Source organism: Trachemys scripta, chromosome 24 (genome assembly GCF_013100865.1).
Source record: "Trachemys scripta elegans isolate TJP31775 chromosome 24, CAS_Tse_1.0, whole genome shotgun sequence".
Lineage (NCBI taxonomy): Eukaryota > Metazoa > Chordata > Testudines > Emydidae > Trachemys > Trachemys scripta.
Window position 1 is genome coordinate 2,852,801 of NC_048321.1, and position 17,789 is coordinate 2,870,589.

Consider the following 17,789-nt stretch of genomic DNA (forward strand, 5'->3'; position numbering starts at 1 on the left):
GCCCAATCCTCTAATTTGTCTAGGTCCCTCTGTATCCGATCCCTACCCTCTAGTGTATCTACCACGCCTCCTAGTTTAGTGTCATCTGCAAACTTGCTGAGAGTGCAGTCCACACCATCCTCCAGATCATTAATAAAGATATTAAACAAAACCGGCCCCAGGACCGACCCTTGGGGCACTCCACTTGAAACCGGCTGCCAACTAGACATGGAGCCATTGATCACTACCCGTTGAGCCCGACGATCTAGCCAGCTTTCTATCCACCTTACAGTCCATTCATCCAGCCCATACTTCTTTAACTTGGTGGCAAGAATACTGTGGGAGACCGTATCAAAAGCTTTGCTAAAGTCAAGAAATAACACATCCACTGCTTTCCCCTCATCCACAGAGCCAGTTATCTCATCATAGAAGGCAATTAGGTTAGTCAGGCACGACTTCCCCTTCGTGAATCCATGCTGACTGTTCCTGATCACTTTCCTCTCCTCTAAATGTTTCATAATTGATTCCTTGAGGACCTGCTCCATAATTTTTCCAGGGACTGAGGTGAGGCTGACTGGCCTGTAGTTCCCCGGATCCTCCTTCTTCCCTTTTTTAAAGATGGGCACTACATTAGCCTTTTTCCAGTCATCTGGGACCTCCCCCGATCGCCATGAGTTTTCAAAAATAATGGCTAATGGCTCTGCAATCTCACCCGCCAACTCCTTTAGCACCCTCGGATGCAGCGCATCCGGCCCCATGGACTTGTGCACGTCCAGTTTTTCTAAATAGTCCCGAACCACTTCTTTCTCCACAGAGGGCTGGTCACCTTCTCCCCATGCTGTACTGCCCAGTGCAGCAATCTGGGAGCTGACCTTGTGCGTGAAGACAGAGGCAAAAAAATCATTGAGTACATTAGCTTTTTCCACATCCTCTGTCACTAGGTTGCCTCCCTCATTCAGTAAGGGGCCCACACTTTCCTTGATTTTCTTCTTGTTGCTAACATACCTGAAGAAACCTTTCTTGTTACTCTTAACATCTCTTGCTAACTGCAACTCCAAGTGTGATTTGGCCTTCCTGATTTCACTCCTGCACGCCTGAGCAATGCCTCCTGGGAGTTGAAACCTTTTCTCCCCGTCAGCCCATGGGGTGGTAGTGATCAGAGTCTCAGAACTACATTTCCCATGGTGCCCTGGGCTAAGAGTGGGCAGGATGAGCCCAATATATGCTGGGAGTTGTAGTCTAATTGCCACCCCCAGGCATTGTGAGACGGAACTGAGCATTTAGGACAGCGTTTCCCATGGTACATTGCTGCTGAGCCTGAATGGCGGGCAGAGCTGTGCGGATACGGGGCCTGTTGGGAGCTGACCTCGCGTTGCTGCATGGGGATGGAAAGGAAGCTGGGGCTGCATATCCCAGCATGCACTGCGTCTCTCCAACCTTGGCAATGCCTTCAGGGGGCTGTAGTCCTCTCCCCTGCAAAGTGCCATACAGGACTACAACTCCCACAGTGCATTGCGAAATGGGGACACACACACACACACACACACACACACACACACACACACACACACACACACACACCAGCTGCAATGCCTGCTGGGAACTGTAGTCCCCCTCCATTATTGTCTGTGGATCGAGTTACAGTGCCCCTCCCTCCCCTGACTCCCGTTCGTGCCTCAATGCCTGCTGGGAATCGTAGTCATGTAATTACATCTAACTCTTTCATGCGACAGGAAGAGAGGAGCTGGGGCCACCTATGCCAGGCTGCAGGGAGTCTCTCCAAGTGGAGACATGCCTTCTGGGAGCTGAAGTTTTCTCCCCTTCCTGCAGGCCAGAGAGGACTACTACTCCCATGGTGCATTGAAGAACTGCCCTCACCCCATGGACTCCCATCCCCGTGATGCAACGGGGTTTCTCTCTGAGGCTTGGTAGCGCCAATGCCTGCTAGGAGCTATTATTCATTTCATGCTGAGCTCCTCCCCGCCTGGACTCCATCCCCCAGGGTGTCCCGCGGCCGGGCCAGGAGGGGAACCGCAATGCCTGATGGGGGCTGTAGTCCCCGCCCCGCTTTGGCCAATGGGCGCCACCCCCGCCCGGACTCCATTCCCCAGGGAGCCCCACGGCCGGCCCGGGCAGTGAGCGGAGCCGCAATGCCTGCTGGGAGCTGTAGTCCCGGCCCCGCTGTGGCCAATGGGCACCGCCCCCGCCCGGACTCCATCCCCCATGGTGCCCCGCGGCCGGGCCGGGCTGTTATTGCGGCGGCCCCGCCCCCCCAAGCCAGGCCCCCCCCCCGTGGTTAAAGATGGCGGCGGCGGCGGCGGCTGCGGCGGGCGGCGGTGGCTCCGCCTGGGCTCGGGGCCGCTTCCCCGGGCGGCCGGGCGGGGGCCGCCCCCTGCCCCGGGCCGGGCTGCGCGCGCGCCTGCCCCTGCGCGGCGGGTCCAGCGGGGACGGGCCCGGCCTGGGGGACCCGGCGCTTCGGAGCCTTCTGGGCCTGGGCTGGAGCCTGCGCCGCCTGCGGGGCCTGTTGGGCGGGGGCAGCAGCGAGGAGGAGCCGGTGAGCGGTGGGGCTGGATGTGAGGGCAGGGAGTTGGGGGGCATGAGCTGTGGGGGGAGCTTGGGAGTGTTGGGGGAGGGGCAGGGAGTTGGGGGCATGAACTGTGGGGGGAGGGAGTTGGGTGGTTAGCTGGAGCGGGGGGTAGGGACTGGGGGGATTTGAATGGAGGAGTTGGGGGGCTTGAGGTAGGAACTTGGGGGGTTGGGGCTGGGGAGAGCAGCTGAGCTTGGGTAAGTCTGGAGCTGCAGCCTGGAGGAGATGAACTGAGCTGGGGGTTGATGCGCCTTGGGGTAGGAAGTTGGGGGGGCAGAAGTTGGGGGGGGGGGGGGCCGGGGGGGCTGCGGGGGGGGGGGGCGGGGGCCCCGGGGGGGGGGGGGGGTGAGGTTGGGGAATGGGGTACTGGAACCCTAGGGCTGAGTGGGGACTGAACAGTTTCCGGAGAAACTGGGAAGTATAGGGAGAAGCTGCAGAGAGCATCTCTATGGGGAAAGGAGCTGGGGCCCCAGGGCCGGAGGTGTGGGGAAGGTTGAGGGGTGGGAGATCATGGAGGGTCTGTGATTCTGGGGTAGGGGGCATCTTGGGGGTGAGCTGGGTGACCTGTGGGGGTGGGTCCCTGTGGGAGGGGTATGTGCGGGTGCTGGTGGGAGAGGGGAAAGTTAGGGGGCTTGGTGGACTCTAGAGCTGGGTTGAGGGGGGACCCTATGTGGGGCTGGGGCAGTGTTGGGGTTCTGCTTGGGGGCAGAGGTTGCTGTTTGTGGGGCTAGGGAGTTGTGGGGTGCAGCTCCCCAATGTTTAGAGGGGTTTGACTGCTGCATGATAGGAGGTGGTACCTGGCCAGGGGAGCCCATCCTGAAGGAGATCTGGGTGCCCCCTTGCCTGAACAGTTCTTTTGGGCTGGGGTGGGGCAGACAAGGGTCATTGGGGAGGAGCCCTGCCCCACATGGTGTGCGTTGGGAAGCAGGAGGCACACACAGTGCCCATTTCACCCTTGCTGACTGTAGCCAGCACTGGGCTCAGCTCATCCCGGCTTTTCCATGCCCCCCTCTGGAGTTTGACTTCAGAGTCTGGGCGGCAACTGGCAATGCCACCCTCAGCAGCTTCCTGACCTGCCCCGGGCATGGCACCACTCGGAGCCCTCCCTGGAAAGTCGCTGTGATCCAGTCGGCATCTGCCCTGGGGTCACATTTGGTTCTTTACCCGCCCCCTCCTCAGTGCATGGGGCCCCTCTTTGTGGGCACATACAGATAGTCTCCCCCTCTGGGTGGGCCTGTGTGCAGTGAAGGGTGGGAGGTTCCCCTGTCCTGAGGAACCTCTGTGAACTGCGTGATGGTGTGGCTAATGGCCGGCAAGGTGCCTTGTTTCGGGAGCGGGGCGAGTTTCTGGCACCAGCATTCTCACCCCTTGCCACGCCCCATGCTCCTCCTGCCAGGGGCTAGTATGGCATGGATGCGCTCTCGCTGTGGGCAGGCTGGCTGGTGCTGGGAGGGCTGGGTTTGGCTCTGACCTGGCCTCCCATGCAGCGCGGCGTTGAGAGCCCTGCTGGCCACAGTCTTGCACGTGCGGCAAGAGCTGCGCTGGAATCAGGAGTCGAACCCCCTGCTTAGGGAACAGGCAGTTGGTGCACTGCTACTATGGAGACTTGGGGTCCAGCCCCGGCTCTGCCACTGGTCTGCTCCCCCTCCATACCTCAGTTTCCCCACCTTTCTAAGGGGGCTGCTGACTCTGCTCTCTTTGGAAAGTGATTGAAGTTTATGGATGGAGATGTGGGGCTGTCCTGGCACATGGGGGTCCTGGCCTGAACAGGCCCTTCTTTGCTAGATGCTGAATGTGCTGATCTCTGCCCCGGAGCCCGAGTCATCACTCTTGTGGCTCTCAGTGTCCACTGGGCCAGGGAACTTGCCTTTCCTGTTTGGAGAGGAAAGCTCCGCGTCTCGCCTAGTCACAGGACTCCAGGAGCCCGGCCTTGGAGAAAGGTGCCAGCCTTGCCGGAGTGGGCAGCGTTCGGGGCTGGGCCAGCTGCGATGAGGGCAGCCATCTGACAGGGATCCCACGGGATGGGAGGGGGTCAGCGCTGGATCAGCCTGCCCTGCAGAATGGGTTGTCTGTCTTCTGTGGATATGGGGGAGCTGGGTGCCCCCAGCCCATGGGCCTCAGGTTGCCCAGTTGCAGGGGCCTTCGGACAGGGGAGTGCAGCTGTCTTCTGCAGGGGTTGCTGAGAGATGAGACCCTTGACTTGCCTGGAGCCGCAGACTCCAGCAAAGGCACTTTGGATAAAGCCACTACAGACCTGGGGTCCAATTGGAGCCGGTGCCCCCTAGAGGGGAAAGATGCCATGACCCATATCTTTTCCCCCCTGAGCCAGCCAGTCCCTGCCCTGGGACCCGCTCAGAGCCGGAGCCCCTAGAGGGAAAGCTCCCTGCTCCGTTCCCTGCTCCTGCTATTTCTTGGCTCCATTTCGCTGTAGTTCTGCCAGTGAAAGGTTCCTGGTTCCTGACCTAGCTGGTGCTCTTTCAAGGGGCATGTGGAGGTGGCCGCCAGTCTCCTGCCCCACCAGCAAAGGGGCTGGTTCTGTTTCCTCCCGGGGCGGAGTTACCCATGTACCAGCAGGTGGTGTGGTCTCTTGGCACCCATCCCGAGGAATTTGTCCAGCCGTAGCTTGGCCTTGCTCTCCTGTTGCCCAGTGAAACGCTGAGTGCATCTGACCTTAGGCAGGCCTCGGCTTCCCCAGCACACAGGTGAATGTTGTCAGTGCTGTCTGCTGCTTGGGGCGGCACGTGGAGAGGGAGAGTCTGGAGGTATGAGCCTGCACAGCCCTGCACGATTGTGGCATGGACCCAGCAGTCCCCATGCTGTGTGCCCTTGAGCTGGCAAAGCAGCCCATTGTGCTGCCCATTGTGAAGTGCCCACAACAGAGGGGCAGCACCGCCTGACTGGCAGAGAGGAGTAGGCACCGCTATGCAGGGTTCACACCCCAGGGCTGCTTCTAGCTTCTCAGTGTACCTAACTGCTGGGGCTAGTTGAGCTGAAGCATGTTATGCTGGGATGGCTCGTCCAGTGCTGAGATGCAGCCACCTCTGGGGCAGTGCAGCTGGAGAACAACCGCACATAACTACACGAGGATGCCTTGTCCAGGACTGGACAATGAGATGCAGCCACCTCTGGGGGACGCTGGGAAATAGCCACACAGGGATGGCTCATCTGGCGCTGAGATGGGGCACCTGGGGAACAGTCTCTCATTGCCCCTGCTGACATGTTGCTGCTTCTGGGGTGGGGTAGCTGGTACGGCTACACGATGATGAAGTGCTCGTGTCCTTGTGTGCCTGCCATGCTCCACTGTGAAGGCAGCTGCATCTAGCGCTGGGCAAGCCTCCCTGTGTGGTGGTGTATACAGCTGTTCCCCAGCTGCTCCACCCTAGAGGCGGCTGCATCTCAGTGCTGGGGGAGTGTAATCCGTTAAGGCCCTTGCTATCCTTTGGGGCATCTATTAAAAGCTGCTAGCGAATGGGCAACATTTCTCTTTAGGTAGGGGATGCTCCCATCCCACTGGCTAGTTGTGTCCCCCCAGCACCGCCTGATCCCACATGATCCTGGGTACGGTGGCATGGCAGCCGGTGTGTGCACAGCTAGGGGCAACGTGCCACCAGTTCCCAGACTCCGTGTGGGACCTTGGCCGGCGGCTGCATCTCTCTGTGCCTCAGTTTCCCCGTTCTGGGGCAGCGGCTCCCCTCACTATGGATTGCAGACTGGCTGGGGCAGGGCTGTCTCTTGGGTGTCCGAGGGGCACTGATTGTGCCTGCCGTGGGGGTCCTATGGGCCGCGTCTCAGTGTGCAGTAAGGAAGCCGGGTGAGCCTGCGCAGGTACAGCAGGAAGCCAGCGAGCCGAAGTTACTTAGTGGTTAGTGCTGGGTGGGCTCCACTGCCTGCCCCACCCAGGGGCTTCTGGGAGCACGGTGGCTGGGCTGCTGGAGGAGGGATTGGTCCCAGTGGCCTGTCCAGGCCTCACCCTGGGTACAATCCCACTGATAATGGGAGAAGCGCTCGCCCCATCTGGTGGCTTGAGGGAAATCTGTGTCCCTGTGACAGGGAGCCCCCACCGCTGTAGCGTGGAGCTGACCAGGCTCATCTCTTCTCCTCATGCTGGCCTGGCAGTGCCCCAGTGGCTCTTCCTGATCCTTCACTGTCCCATGGCGGGGCTGTGCAAGCCTCCCCGTCTGGGCACTTGCTTCCAGCTGTGTGGCATGTCAGTAGGTTGGGGCCAGTGGAAGGGGTGTGTGGGGGATAGCTGCTGGGTGGGTGGGGCCTAAGGGGTGTGGGCATGGCCACCTCTAGTTGCTCTGAATAGGTGTTGGATTGGGTCTGGGGGGTATGGCTGGGGCCAGGTGGGTGGCGTCATCTTGGGGGGAAATGGGAGGGTGGGACCTGGGCCTATGGGTGGGCCCAGCTTGGTGCTGCTTGGAATAGGTCTGTGTAGCAAGGGGTGGCTGGAGCTCATGTTGGGGCTGGAGCTTGGTACCCTCCATCTAACCACAGCCCCTTTCTGTTTCCCCCCCCCTGCAGGAGGAGTTCCAGGGCTTCCCTCCCGATGAGCCTGTCTCGCAGAATTCCTTGCGCGCTGCCCTGCGCTCCCAGAGAGGTGAGGGCACCGGCCGGCCTGACCCCATGCGGATGCCCCCTCGATCTGGCACCGGGGAGGTGTCAGCACTGGTGTCCCGTGTCCTCAGTCTCCTGTAACATCTCCTGTGCCGTGCTTCTTCACAGGGCCCTTGGGGTTCCCTAGCCCCCTTGGCTGGCACCACTGCAAAGGGCCTGGCTGTCTCTGGCTGCAACGGGGCTGCTGCTTGGACACTACCTCTGACCCACAGGGGTCAGCCTTGCAGCACAAGGCCTTGCATGAACACCGATCTTGTGCATTATAACGGTGTCTCTTGGGCTCCCCCTACCTACTGCCATAGGGTGGGTCCAGTTACACCAGCCATAGCTCATGCCTGCAGGGGATGGGGAATTGCTTCTCTTCTGCCTGAAACTGCTTGGCCACACCAGCTTCCTGCAGTGCCCAGGGTGCCTGGTCAGGGCGAGGGCCCCTCCTGGGGACGCAGTGCTGGCTCCAGCCAGTGAACGTGGGATTCCCTTTGTCCAGTGCCCACAGCTCCTCGGCTTTCCAGCTCTGTGTTCGCAGCACATTTCCATCGTGGAAGGGGAGGGAGAGATGTGTAGTGGGGGGGTGGCTGGGAGGAGGGCTGCTGGACACGCTGGGGCTCTGCCGCTGACTCCTGGTGTCACCCTGAGCAGCTCACTGCTTCTCCCTGGGCCTCAGTTTTCCCATCTGTGGAATGGGGATAATCCACCTCTGGCTGTTCAGACTGTGAGCTCTTTAGGCAGAGCCTGTCTCTCGCTGTGTCTGTGCAGCACCTGGCACAATGGGGCCCTGGTCTCAGTGGGCAGGGCCTGTCTCTGTGTGTCTGGGCAGCGGCTGGCATGCTGAAAGAACCTCGCTCTAACAGCTATGGGGGTGTCTGTGCAGTGCCTGGCACAGTAAGGGGATCTCATCTCAGTTGGGGTGCCCTGGTACGAATGGGGTCCAGTCTCTCTACTGCAGGGCACTCAGTGCCACCCCCAGTGGTAAGCCAGGTCTTGGTTGGGGTGATGGCTGCTGTCCCCCCAGGATTAAGCCAGGCCTTGTGGTGATGGCTGCTGTCGCCCCCCAGCATTGGGGGCCTGGGATGGAGTTGCCACATGTTAACTACCCTTGCTAGCTGACTGGCTGGGTGTACGGTGGTGCATGGGTGGGATCCCGAGTCCCAAACCCCCTGGTTCACCCCCCTCCCATTTCTCGTTGCAGGCGTGTCGCCCCAAGCCAGTGGCAGGAAGAAGAGGGACGTGTCCCTGCTTGCAGCCCCCTCCAAGGCACCGGCCAAGCCAAGGAAGGCCGAGGCCCAGCGGGAGCGCATGGTCAAGGCCCTGGCCGAGCTGCTCCAGAGATCTAGGCCCCCACTGGCCAGGACCCCTCTGGGCGCCAGCCCCACCCAAGCCACCAGGACGCCTCCCGAGCAGGACCCAGGGCCCTCTGAGGCCATGCCCCCTTCCCCATCCTCCAGCAGCCCCTCAAGGGAGCAGAGCCACGACCCCATGGTGTCCCACCGGCCGCGGGGCCGCCCCCGCGGCTCCTTCAAGAAGAAGCCGGGAGCCCCTCAGCGGGGTGCCAAGGCTCCCGGCACTGCCCCAGCGCCCCCCAGAAAGAGCCGGGGGCTGGCCTCAGGTGCCAGTCCGAGCTCCCGGAGGAAGGGCCCTGGGCGTGGGCGGAAGAAATTGCCCTTGCTGCTCAAGTTTGTCTCTAAAGCAAAACGGCTGAAGTCGGGGCGGGTGGCGTTGGCCCGTGCCGGGCTAAAGCCCCCCGTGGGCAGGAAGAGGGGCAGCAAGAGGAGGAAGAGCAGCCCACCAAGGAGGAGGGATGTTTTGCTGGGGGACTCCCCCACTCTCCCTGCCCCCCCTCCAGAGCAGCTGCCGCATGAGGCACCAGCTGAGCCGGCCTCTCCGACCCAAGCCCGGTGGAAGCGGCGGAGACGGGCGCGGCGGCCGGCCCGGCGCGAGGTCGCTGTGGAGGAGAGGCCGGCATCGCCCCTGTGTCCGGCCCAGGCAGAGGAGGAGTCAGCTGCCCCGGCCTCCATCGCCCAGTCCACACGGGCACAGTGTCTGAAACGGGGGCGGGGCCGCCCGCCCCTCACCCCCAGTCAGCGGGCCGAGCGGGTGGCAGCTGCCCAGCGGGAGGGGGCTGGCATGGTGGGTGAGGAGCCCCCTGGGCACAAAGCCACCTTCCTGAAGAACATCCGCCAGTTCATCATGCCCGTGGTGAGCGCCCGCTCCTGCCGCCTCATCCGTCCTCCCCGGCGCTTTATGGACGAGCCCCCCCGACGAGTCCCCCAGGCCAAGGCCCCTGAAATGGGGGGGCCACCCCGTGGGGAGCCCCCGGTCCCACAGCAAGTCCCTGGCCAGGAGGTGGGACCTGGCCAGCCCCCCCGCTCGCCTGACGAATACCCCTCTCCCCTCTCGTCACCCCCTCCTTCCCCTGGCCTTTCGCCCCCAGCTTCCCCTCTTCCCACCCTCCTTGGCAAGCGGCGCTCTATCCTGCGGGAGCCCACCTTCCGCTGGACCTCCCTCAGCACCTCGCCGCCTCTGCCCCCCGAGGCGGGCAAGTCCCTCTTCCGGCTGCCCCCTGAGGAGCCCCACCTCTTCCCGCCTGGCCCCCTCCTTGCCCCTTCCCCGCCAGCCAGGCGGCCCCCGCTGCTCCGGGCCCCTCAGTTCACCCCCAGCGAGGCCCACCTGAAGATCTACGAGTCGCTGACAGTGTCGGCCGAGGAGCAGGAGCCCGTGTGCCTCAGCGAGGCTGGGAAGGACCCCCCACTGTCCCCTGTGCCCCGGCCAGAGCCTCCCTCTCCCCACTACGAGCCCGTGATGACCCGCAGTGGCAAGCGGCTGCTGGGCCGAACCAACCACCTGACCTTGCCCCTCTTTGGGGAGTCCCCCCAGCACCTGCCTGGCCCCCCGGACACGGAGCTGATCAAGATGGAGGACGTGGATGTGCCAGGCGTGGTGCGTAAGGTGGCCATCCGCCGGGTGGCCTCGCTGGCGAGCCATGAGTCTGAGGAGGAGGAGGGTTCTGGGTGCGAGGCCGAGGAGCAGGTTGCTGCAGCGCCCACCCAGGAGGAGGCAGCGCCGGCTGCACAGCCGGCCCAGCTGTCAGGCATGGACAAAGTTTACAGTCTGCTGACTCGTGCCAAGGTGCAGCTCTTCAAAATCGACCAGCAGCAGCTGCTCAGATTGGCCCCGGTGAGACCGAGACCCCCGTTCGGGGGTGGGGGGGGGGCACTGGATCTCTGGGTGACTGGGGTAGGGGAGGGGCCTGCATATGCTGACCTGTCAGCCTGCCTTAATAACAGTGCTTCCCGTGGGGCCGAGCGGTGGGGTTGGGAGTCAGGCCTCCTGGGTTCTCTCCCCAGCTCTGGGAGGGGAGTGGGGTCAAGCAGTTAGAGCAGGGGTGCTGGGAGCCAGGACTCCTGGTTTCTTTTTCGAGTGCTTGCTCATGTCTATTCCAGTATGGGTGTGCATGTGTCACATGCACGGTCACTGTAAGGCTTTTTCCCCCCTAATCGCTAGTAGTATCCGTTGGGTCGACTCTGGTGCCCCCTGGAGTGGTGCCTCCATGGCGCAGTCGATAGGCACCTGCTGTCTCCTCAGTTGCTTCTTTCTGTCTAGAACAGTCTTCTCTTGCCCAGCGATAGATCCCCTCATAGTGGTCTTCCTGTAAATAGATTGTAGATAAGTGTAAATAGTTCATTAGCATAAGTATAGTGCTAGTCATTTTTCTAGTAAGCACCCACCCTGGCCCCAGGGCGGAGTTCGAACAGTGCAGCATGCCAGGCACATGCCAGTTAGTGACCCTCACATGTGCTGTTTGAAGTGCACGGGAGAGGGTCTCATCCAGGGTAAGTGCCAGATCTGTAGGAACTTCAAACCAAGAACCCAAAAAGAGAGAGAGAGAATCGACTGAAGTTCCTACTTACGGAGATGGCACTCTGTCCTGCTTCAGAGCGGTGACTGGACCCGGCACTGAGCGCTCCCTTTCCCAGGAGCGTCCCTTCGGCTCCCCGGCACACTTCTCTGGCACCCAAGAAATCTGCACCGATGACACAGCACTGTTCCCCATTACCGGGCCTGAAAAGAAGTCTGATTGGGGGATGAGTGAGCTGTAATGAACCACTGTCAACCGGGTGCAAAATAACCGGCCTATTGATGCCCCTCCCGGGGGTAGGGGAGCTGTCAAGTCCAGTACCAAGGAGCTCCCCACGTAGGGTGAGCCAAGAAAAGGACACAAAGCTGGCAGCACCAGAGGCATATGGGGCAGTGCAAAACCTCTTACCCCCTCCAGGTAGCACTGTCTCCAAACTGGGGGCCTACAAGGACAAGTCAGGCCGCAGGGCCCAGCCTTAAGAGGGCAATCACCAGTCCTGGACGAGCCTGCGAAGATGACGATGCACCGCCTTCCGTCTCACTTGTCGTTGGGAGACTCGGCACCCAGGGCATGCTTGCTGCAGCGACGCCGTGCCTAGATGCCGGTCTCATCCCTGGCATCCGGCTAGTAGTTGCGGCGCCACTCCCTATCAAGGCAAAGTCATTTGGTACCATGAGGCACAGTGCCACCCTGGTCACCTAGGAGCCGGTCCTTGAGCTCCAAATCTCAGGTAGTCATGTGCCTTGCGAGGGACCAGACCTTGGGCAGATCAGACCCCCCCCAAGGGTATGGCCCAGGGACTTGTCCCACCAACATGGGATACCGGCCAATGGCAGATGCTGGACCCCTTGGCCGCACATGGTCCAGGGCTCCCATGGGGGATGCTCCTTTTCGGCACTGTCAGAGACAAGGGCACCCCCTCCATCCCTGTTGGAAAGAGGATTGGTTCCTGGGGCTACAATCAGGGATCCTCAAGTGACACCGGCAGGAGACTGCCAGGGCTGGAGGAGGACCAGGCACCGTCAACAGTCCAGATCACTTTTGTCACCCTCCCCTGACGAGGCAGTGGTGGGTATGGCTGTAGCCCCGACACAGGATGCCTACAAAGCCCACCAGGAGCTCCTGCGTTGGATGGCTCAGAACCTTAACCTCCAGAGAGAGGAGATTGCGGGGTCAGCCCAGCATTGGAGGACATTGACTGCTTCGGGGCCAGCAAGAATTGCCCTGCCCCTGAACGAGGCCATTCTGCAGCCCATGAGGGCCTTGTGGCAGACCCTGGCCTTTCTCCAGCCTACGGCCAAGTGGGTGGAGAGGAAGTATTTCCTCCCCCATAAGAGTTACGAATACCTTTATACTGGGCTCCTTGGTTGTCGGGGCAGCCGACAAGAAGGAGAGAGGCGAGGGCAGCAGGGGGCCAAAGAGGCAAAGAAGTTGGACCTCCTGGGGAGGAAAATCTACTCCACAGGGGGCCTCCCGCTTAGGGTCGCGAACCACCAGGCTCCGTTTAGCTCACGATTTTATTTCCTGGTCAGCGGTGCAGAAATTTAGAGAGCTCTTGCCCTCTGACTCTAGGGCTATGTCTACACGACACAGCTTTTAGTAACGTGGCTGTGTTGCTACAGCCATGCCGCTAAAAGTTGGACTGTGGAGCCGCTGTTTGTCAGCTATCCTGCTGACAAACTTCCACCCCCAATGAGCAGCGAGTGCGTTGTCGGCAGGAGAGCGCTTCTGCCGACAGTGTGCTGTTCACACTGGCACTAAACTTTTCTTTCTTTTTTTTTTAACAGCTCTGAAAGACAGAAGTTTTGTCGTTCAATTGCCAGTGTATATAGCCTAGGGCAGAATTTGCTGCCATGACTGAAGAGGGCAGGGCCATAGCCAAGGCATCCCTCTAGCTGGCCCTAGATGCGGACGCAGCGACCTGGGTGATGGCTACTGAAGTTCCTGGCTTCAGTCATCAGGCCTCCCCCATGAATCCAGTCCTTATTTTCAGAACAAACTGATTCCCAGCTGCACAGCCTGAAAGATTCAAGGGTGACCATAAAAAGCAACAGAGGGTCCTGTGGCACCTTTAAGACTAACAGAAGTGTTGGGAGCATAAGCTTTTGTGGGTAAGAACCTCACTTCTTCAGATGCAAGTAATGGAAATTTCCAGAGGCAGGTATATATCAGTGTGGAGATAATGAGGTTAGTTCAATCAGGGAGGGTGAGGTGCTCTGCTAGCAGTTGAGGTGTGAACACCAAGGGAGGAGAAACTGCTTCTGTGGTTGGATAGCCATTCACAGTCTGTTTAATCCTGATCTGATGGTGTCAAATTTGCAAATGAACTGGAGCTCAGCAGTTTCTCTTTGGAGTCTGGTCCTGAAGTTTTTTTGCTGTAAGGTGGCTACCTTTACATCTGCTATTGTGTGGCCAGGGAGGTTGAAGTGTTCTCCTATAGGTTTTTGTATATTGCCATTCCTGATATCTGACTTGTGTCCATTTATCTTCTTGTGTAGTGACTGTCCAGTTTGGCCAGTGTACACAGCAGAGGGGCATTGCTGGCACATGATGGCATATATAACATTGGTGGACGTGCAGATGAATGAGCCGGTGATGATGTAGCTGATCTGGTTAGGTCCTGTGATGGTGTTGCTGGTGTAGATATGTGGGCAGAGTTGGCATCAAGGTTTGTTGCATGGGTTGGTTCCTGAGTTAGTCGTTATGGTGCGGTGCGTGGTTGCTGGTGAGAATATGCTTAAGGTTGGCGAGTTGTCTGTGGGCGAGGACTGGCCTGCCTCCCAAGGTCTGTGAAAGTGAGGGATCGTTGTCCAGGATGGGTTGTTCATCACTGATGATGCGTTGGAGAGATTTAAGCTGGGGACTGTAGGTGATGGCCAGTGGAGTTCTGTTGGTTTCTTTTTTGGGCCTGTCTTGTAGCAGGAGGCTTCTGGGTACACGTCGGGCTCTGTTGATTTTGTTTCTTTATTTCCTTGTGTGGGTATCGTAGTTTTGAGAATGCTTGGTGAAGATCTTGTAGGTGTTGGTCTCTGTCTGAGGGGTTGGAGCAGATGCGATTGTACCTCAGTGCTTGGCTGTAGACGATGGATCGTGTGGTGTGTCCGGGGTGGAAGCTGGAGGCATGAAGGTAGGCGTAGCGGTCGGATTTTCGGTATAGGGTGGTGTTAACGTGGCCATCGCTTATTTGTACGGTGGTGTCTAGGAAGTGGACCTCCCGTGTAGATTGGTCCAGGCTGAGGTTGATGGTGGGGTGGAAGCTGTTGAAATCATGGTGGAATTCTTCCAGGGTCTCCTTCCCGTGGGTCCAGACGATGAAGATGTCATCAATGTAGCTTAGGTAGAGAAGGGGCATGAGTGGACGAGAGCTGAGGAAGCGTTGTTCCAGGTCAGCCATAAAAATGTTGGCATATCATGGGGCCATGCGGGTGCCCATAGCGGTGCCACTGGTCTGGAGGTATATATTGTCACCAAATTTGAAATAATTATGTATGAGGATAAAGTCACAGAGCTCAGCAATAAGTTGTGCTGTGTCATCATCAGGGATACTGTTCCTGACCGCTTGTATTCCATCTGTGTGTGGGATGTTTGTGTAGAGAGCCTCTACATCCATGGTGGCTAGGATGGTGTTTTCTGGGAGGTCACCAATGCACTGTAGTTTTCTCAGGAAATCTGTGGTGTCACAGAGATAGCTGGGAGTGCTGGTGGCGTAGGGTCTGAGTAGGGAGTCCACATATCCCGACAGTCCTTCAGTGAGAGTGCCAATGCCCGAGATGATGGGGCGTCCAGGATTTCCAGGTTTGTGGATTCATAGACTCATAGACTTTAAGGTCAGAAGGGACCATTATGATCATCTGGTCTGACCCCCTGCATGCTGCAGGCCACAAAGCCGTCCCTACCCCTTCCCTTGACTCTGCTGTTGAAGTCCCCAAATCCTGTGGCTTAGTGACTTCAAATGGCAGAGAACCCTCCTGCTAGCGATCCCTGCCCCATGCTACGGAGGAAGGCGAAAAACCTCCAGGGCCTCTGCCAATCTACCCTGGAGGAAAATTCCTTCCCGACCCCAAATATGGCGATCAGTAAAACCCCGAGCATGTAGGCAAGAGTCTCCAGCCTGACCCTCGTTAGCCATTATACTATTTACCTGCCATGGCTCAGTATTCCTTGGCTAAAATCATGTTTTTCCATTAAACCATTCCCTCCATAAACTTATCTAACTTAATCTTAAAACCAGACAAATCCTTCGCCCCCACCGTTTCCCTCGGAAGGACGTTCCAATATTTCACCCCTCTTGGGTAGTAGATAGAATAACCCCGGTCGGGGCTCTAAGGGTATATTGATTTGTTCCTGTGTTAGTGTAGGGAGTGTCCTGAGTAGATGGTGCAGTTTCTTAGTGTATTCCTCAGTGGGATCTGAGGAAAGTGGCCTGTAGAATTTGGTATTAGAGAGTTGTCTGGCAGCCTCCTTCTGGTAGTCAGACCTGTTCATGATGACAACAGCACCTCCTTTATCAGCCTCTTTGATGATAATGTCAGGGTGGTTTCTGAGGCTGTGGATGGCCTTGAAATCATTGGGCTGCCCCATCCTGGAAACATTATAAGCCGTAGCCCATAGGCCGTTTTTACCAGTCCCACTAGCAGTAGGACTTCCTGAAACCGCTATTGCTCTGTCGCCTGGAGAGACCAGCCTGTCACTCCTCTGCAGCCTCAATGTCTACGCACGCAAAACAACCGTCGGGCAACAGACAAAGCTTTTGAGGGGGCACCTGAGGACAGGACACCAGCCCAGTACCTGGATCTTGGCCTTATGTTTGTGGACCGTTTGTCCCACTTTTACAGGGCGTGGGCCAACACCAAATCCAACTGGTGGGCGCTCTGCGTGGCAAAAGTGGGATACGCCTTGCAGTTTTTCTTCCCCCACCCCACCTCCCCATCCCTCTTCAGGGACCCTTCTTACGAAAATCTCCTGGCCCAAGAGGTGCAGTTGCTCCTAAGGGTGGGGGCAGTGGAGGAGGTTCCCAGGGAACTAAGTGGCAAGGGGTTTTACTCCTGATCCCAAAGTCCAGTAGGGATCTCAGATCTATCCTAGACCTCAAAAACTTTAACAAGTTCTTAAAGAAGTTGAAGTTCCGCATGGTTTCCCTGGATCCAGGGAGCTGGTATGCTGCCCTTGACCTATAGCTGTCTTCCAGGGGCACAGAGATACCTTCGGTGTGTGGTAAACTGGAACCACTGTCAGTTCACAGTTCTGTCCCCCGGCCTCTCAGCTGCCCCAGGAGTGTTCACAGAATGCAGGGTAGTGGGAGCAGCTTCTTCAGGAGGAGAGGCGTGCAGATCTGTCCTGACCTGGACAACGGCTGGTGAGAGGTCGGTCCAAGGTGCTAGTGGAACAGCCTGTGGAAATCGTTTGTCCACTTTCAAGAGCCTGGGACTCCTGGTTAATGAGCAGAAGTCCACCTTCATGCCCTTCCAGAGGGAAGAACTCCTAGGCGCAATCCTTGACATGACTCAAGCAAGGGCCTCCCTCCCGGAGAGCTGCTTTCAGGGCCATCTCAGCTCTCCTACCAGGCAGGACAGCATACTCCACCACTACAGCCTAAAGCTCCTGGGGCACATGGCCTCCTGCACTCAGGTGGTGCAGAGTGCATGTCTCAGACTCCACCCTCTGCAGCTGTAGCTGGCATTGGTGTACATTACCAGGTGTCTCACACTAGACAGTGGTCGCTCTTCCCCAGCCGCTCGACGCCCTTCAGTGGTGGCTGGATCAAGACACCGTGTGCTGGCGTTCCCTTTGCAAGGCCTGCACCAGCGGTAGAGCTGGTCACAGATGCCCCAGATATGGGGTGGGGAGCCCACCTGAGGCCTCTCAGGGCACAGGGTCTCTGGACACAGGAGGAGGTTTGCCTGCGTATCAGCATCAGGGAGTGAAGGGCAGTGTGCCTTGCCTGCCAGGCGTTCTGCCGCAAGCTCTGGGGCAGGTGTGCGTCAGTCCTCACGGACACCACAGCAATGTTCTACATAAACAAGCAAGGGGGAACCTGATCCTCTCCCCTTTGCCTAAGGTGTTAAAACTCTGGGACTACTGCTTAGCCCACTCCATTCACCTGGAGGCTGCTTAGTTTCCAAGCTCGCAGACCACCTGAGCAGGTCCTTCACCAGTCATCACCAGTGGTCTCTCTGTCTGGATGTTCTGCAGGCTATTTTCCAGAAGTGGGGGTTTCCCCAGGTGGACCTCTCTACAACTAGAAGCAATAGGAAATAACCCAGTTTTGCTCATACCTGGGGCACAGCCTGGTCTCGCTCTTGGACGCCTTCCATCTGCTATGATGAGGCAGGCTCCTTCTACGCCTTTTCTCCCACACAGTCATCCACAAAGTGCTCCTCGGGGTCAAAAGGGACAAAGCCGACATGATTCTCCTAGCACCGGCATGGCCGCACCAGCGTTGGTTCACAATCTTGCTGGACCTCTCGATAGATGCCCCAGTCAGTCTCCCAGTGTGGCCAGATCTGATCTCCCAGGGCCGCATGCAGTCTCTGCATCTTCTTCGTGGCTGAGCGAAATGGAGCTGGGCTGTTTGTCACTGGTCCAAGTGGTCCTTATGTCAGTCGGCCAGAACGGCCTATCTAACAAAATGGACAAGGTTTTCACTCTGGTCACTTCAGAACGGGGTCCACCTTCTGGAGGCCACGCTCCCCTTTAGCCTGGACTACCTGCTCCATCTGAAGGGGGAAGGCCTGGCGGTCTCTTCCATCA

General features: G+C 58.6%; 1 protein-coding gene across 2 annotated transcripts in view; it reads left to right on the plus strand.

Moving 5' to 3' along the window:
• Positions 1 to 2,380: 2,380 nt before the first annotated feature.
• KMT2B (lysine methyltransferase 2B) overlaps positions 2,381 to 17,789 on the plus strand; it is a 36,294-nt gene continuing 20,885 nt past the window's right edge. The window contains exons 1-4 of one of the 2 annotated variants that reach the window (XM_034756420.1): positions 2,381 to 2,533; positions 7,091 to 7,166; positions 8,373 to 9,379; positions 10,058 to 10,357. In XM_034756420.1, the coding sequence (XP_034612311.1) occupies positions 8,480 to 9,379; positions 10,058 to 10,357 (1,200 nt within the window). In that variant the 5' untranslated portion in view covers positions 2,381 to 2,533; positions 7,091 to 7,166; positions 8,373 to 8,479. Of the gene's footprint in view, positions 2,534 to 7,090; positions 7,167 to 8,372; positions 10,358 to 17,789 lie in introns of both variants that reach the window. The other variant, XM_034756419.1, reaches the window with a different exon arrangement.